Below are 4,287 nucleotides of genomic sequence, written 5' to 3'. Positions count from 1 at the left end.
TTCCACACTGTATATCCTGGACTGTGTTATAAGACTGAGGGCAAAAACTTGAAGATAAAGGCTAAAAATAGAGTTGGAAACCAATTACACAAAGAGGAACTGTCTGCTATAGGCCTGAAATGGGAAGCTTTTCTTTTTCCTTCTCCAGATAAAATCATTGCTAGTCTATTGAAAGGCGGTGTGTTGGAGCAAAGTTAAGGGCTAGAAGTTGGGAGACCTGGGTTCATTTCAAGTCCTTGGCCTACCACTGACTCACCATATGATATGGGCATGTCCCATTTCCTTCCTGGCTTCAGCATCCTCATTCATTAAAATGAACGAGCTGGATGGAATTTACTAATAAAGATCTTTTCTAAACTCTGACATGCTGAGAGTCTGTAGCATTAAAAAAAATCTCTACTTGGATCTCAAGAAGATTGTTGGAAGAACGTAGGATTTGAAGCCAAACAACCTGAATTCAAATCCTGTCTTTTCCAGCCTTGGTTTGCTGATCTGTAAAATGGTTAGATTAGGTAACAAAGTTTCCTTTCTAGCTCTGATGCGTTTCTTCCTCTGTCTCTGTCCAGACTTGCATTGCTTATAACCAGAGGGTGCTAGAGGCGGAATTGGGAATCTCAGAGAGAGACATCATCTATATTCCCCAGCTGTTTCGCCTGGGCTGGATCCAGGATCCCATAACCCAAAAAGAAGTGCTCCGAGCGGGGCACCTCTTCCCAAACATGGTAAGGAATATGGCTGGGGTGGATGGGGAGTAGGCTATATTTGACATCTGGGCTTCCTGACTAGCACCTAGCACTCTATCTATCACACCACCTATCTGTAGGGGCAGCCAGTGGTCTTTCAAAAGGTGAGTTTGAAGCTACGTCTCCAAGGAAGTTGGGCAAGCTGAGGGAGAGGATTCCAGGCACAGTGGATGACCCTGACTAAGGCATGGTGGGTCGTGCATGAAGAACATCAAGGTTACCAACATAACTGGGTCATATGGATAGAGGGAAGTAAAGGATAAGGAACCTTTAAATGACAATTGGAGGGATCCATATTTGATCCTCAGGGTAACAGGGAGCTGCTGAAGTTTGAAAGTGGGGGAGAAAGGTAACAGTGAGACCTGCATTTAAGGAAAAACTTCTTGGCAGGTGTGCTGAGGATGGAGTGGGACAGGAAAGATTTGAGTAAGGGATACTAATTAGAAGCCATCTTAATAATCGAGGGGAGGGGAGATGCTGATGCAGGCCTGAACTAGGGTAGGAGATATGTGAGTAGAGAGAAGGGGAATCCATGAGAGATGTCATATCTGTCTATATGACAAGATTCCAGCAACAGACTGGATTATGGGGGAAGTACAAGAGGGGTCAAAAACAACAGCGGAAAGCTTAGCGTTGGACATGAAGATCTAGGAATCCTCAGCATGAAGGTGAGAGATGAACAAGGGGAGCCCACGAGATATCACTAAGCAAGTGATAGAAGGGAAGGAGAGTACAGGGCCCAAGAAAGAGCCTGGTCTGAAATGTCCAGTAGGCAGCTGGTGAGATGGGACTAGAACCAAGGAGAGAGACCAAGGGCTGGATCCGAGTGATCCTAAGAGGCAAGAGCCCAGCATCTTGGGGGACCCAACAAATCACTGGGATGGCACTCAGACACTTGCCTCCTGCCAGTAGGTGACCTTTCAACATTTGAAGTACCTGGAGTTTTCCTAAACAGCTGCCTGAGGTGACATTTGAACTCATCTTCCTGACTCTAGGACAGCTAGTGACAGAGTGCCAGCCCTAGAATCAGAAGGGCCCGAGTTCAAATCTGGCCTCAGACACTTACTAGTTGTATGACCCTGGGCAAATCACTTCACACTGTTTGCCTCAGTTTCCTTATCTGTCAAATGAACTAGTGAAGGAAATAGCAAACCACTCCAGTATCTTTGCCAAGAAAACCCCAAATGAGGTTGTGAAGAGTCAGACATGACTGAAAAATGACAACTTCCTGACACCAGACCTAGCCCTCTGAGCTACCTCTAAAATAGACACTTAGGTCTCTTGCATCTCTGATCCTGTGTCTATCTATAATAGGTCTTCCTTCCTCTCTTTTAGAACTTTTTACTTGAAAGTGACCCTCGGTGCTGCTGGTTTTTTCCTTCTCAGTGTTCTGCTACATACACTATCTCCCAGGTGTAGGGATTAGGGCTTCTGGCCCCCAGATGTTGCTTGAGGGATCTCTACCCTTCTCTTTTTCTTCTTGCCATAGTTGAATATGATCGTCTTAGGATCTCACCTGGGGATCCCCAAACCCTACGGGCCCTTAGTCCATGGAGTCTGCTGTGTGGAGAAAAAGGTCCAGAGCCTGCTGGAACCATTGGGCCTAAATTGTCATTTCATTGGGGAATTCTTTGGTCATCAAGGAGATCAGGGGGATGCCTACTATTGGATCAACGTCCGCCGGAAACCATTCTCCTATAAATGGTGGAACATTATAATATGATGGGTCCCTTCCTGCTCCCTTTTCTGCCTTATCTGATGCCCACCTACAGGACGGTGGCAGGACCTCTCTCCATTACTGCCTTATCCATTCTAGTCTTTTGGACAATCTCTAGCCTGTAGTGATGGTCAAGGGCCATGTCTCTTCTGATCAGGGGACTGAACCGTAATTGCAATGGGGTACAGTCTCTGCCTTGAGAGACATCTTAGATTGTGGCACACTTGACCTTTACCCTTCCGATCCCCTTGTCCAGTCCATTTTATGGTAATGAGTGGCTAACCCACTTATGGCTCAGACCTTGGCTGAGAATTTGAGCAAATACTCAATAAAGCTTCTATTTCATTCAAGTGGTAGCTTCTTTATTATGGGACTGGGGTAGGAAACAAAAAAAAATCCTATTTAAATGTTTCTCTCAGCCTTCTGAAGAAAGTGTGGCATAAGTGAAACAACATGGAATAAGGGAAAATATGCTGGACTTGGGAATCAAGAAATCTGCTTTTAAATGCACTAGTTGAGACAAGGGGGAGGTCTGATCCTCATATCCATATGGTCCTAGTATCAATCCATGTCCTTTATGCTACCATAGCAAGAGTTGGGATGTGTTTTGTGGTTGGTTTTTTTTTTTTTCCTCCCCCATTAGGCCAAGTGAAGGACTGGGTGGTTCAGAGGAAGACATTTAAGGAAAGAGCATAATATATGTATTTTTTTCCCTCCACACAGGGATGTTCCTCCCTAACACTAATTATACCATTGGTGGGAGGAGAGGCCACCCACAGGAAATGTGAGACTAGGAAATATGGGTGGCCAAGGCAACTCCTACCACTGATGCTGTGGAGACCAATGTCTTCCGACGTCACTGAGTCACTCCCTGTTGAGACTCTGTTGTTATCTACTAAGGGACAATATAGGTTTTCTTTTCCTCATAGAAGGCAAGATCATTTAATTCTTTAGTTTACAGCCTTGGAGTTATTATAGCTCTTTTGTGATGTGTACCCCAGACAGCAACCAGCCAAATCGCTGGATAAACTATTGGGCCTTTTAAATCTTTTAAATACCTTTTTTCCTATTATCTCTCAGAACTCTCAACTCTTATTGGACTACAGTTTGACTTTCCCATTAGTATGCCAGTTATGGTCCGTACAAGCTACAGGCTAGATGAAGCTAGTGATTTTCACCAGCTTGTCTACCTATAACTCTTGTTAGATAAGTAATACTTGTACTACCTGCCTCACAGGCTTGTCATAAAAACAGGAAGTAAGATTGGACAAGGGTAAATACAGTCCCAATTTTCACAAAAGAATTAGAGAACAATTATTTTGCTGGGAAAACTCTACAATGGATCCTTTAAAAGATGGATACTTAATGTCTAGAAAGGGAAGTGGTGATTACAAGGACTGATATGTTTTCAGCAAGTACTGGTACTTTGAAAAACAGACTAATCTTGTTGCTTTTTTCTTGATAGGATTACTAGGCTATTAAGTATTTATTAGTTAAGTACTTACTACTTAAGTAAGCTACTTAATATAAGGGAAGTGCTATGGATATAGTTTAATTTTAGCAAAGTTATTGATAAGTGATAATCATATTATTCTTGAGAGGATGAAGAATATGAATTAGACAAACCTAGATCATAATTAGTCTCAAAGTACAGTTGATAACAGCATAGCAGGAGTCTGTACTTAGCCCTAGTCTGCCAAACATTTAAATTAATCATTTGGATAATGGCATATATAACATGCTCACCAAATTTTTAGATGACACAGAGAGACAGTTAACACACTGGATGACAACAAAGTCAGGATCCAAAAAGATCTTGACAGGTTA

At 43.0% G+C, this 4,287-nt stretch overlaps 1 protein-coding gene across 1 annotated transcript in view; it reads left to right on the top strand.

Moving 5' to 3' along the window:
• The window catches only part of LOC138154305 (protein-arginine deiminase type-4-like), a 30,214-nt gene extending 27,404 nt beyond the window's left edge, over positions 1-2,810 (top strand). The window contains exons 13-14 of the mRNA XM_069078934.1: positions 558-722; positions 2,233-2,810. Of these exons, the coding sequence (XP_068935035.1) occupies positions 558-722; positions 2,233-2,466 (399 nt within the window). The 3' untranslated portion in view covers positions 2,467-2,810. The remainder of the gene's footprint in view (positions 1-557; positions 723-2,232) is intronic.
• The last annotated feature ends 1,477 nt before the right edge of the window (positions 2,811-4,287 follow it).

This window comes from Petaurus breviceps, unplaced genomic scaffold, assembly GCF_028583685.1.
Source record: "Petaurus breviceps papuanus isolate PSGF00001 unplaced genomic scaffold, PetGlider_PUasm1.0 91041, whole genome shotgun sequence".
NCBI lineage: Eukaryota > Metazoa > Chordata > Mammalia > Diprotodontia > Petauridae > Petaurus > Petaurus breviceps.
Note: the sequence above shows the minus strand (reverse complement) of the source record. Positions and strands in the feature narration are given on the sequence as shown.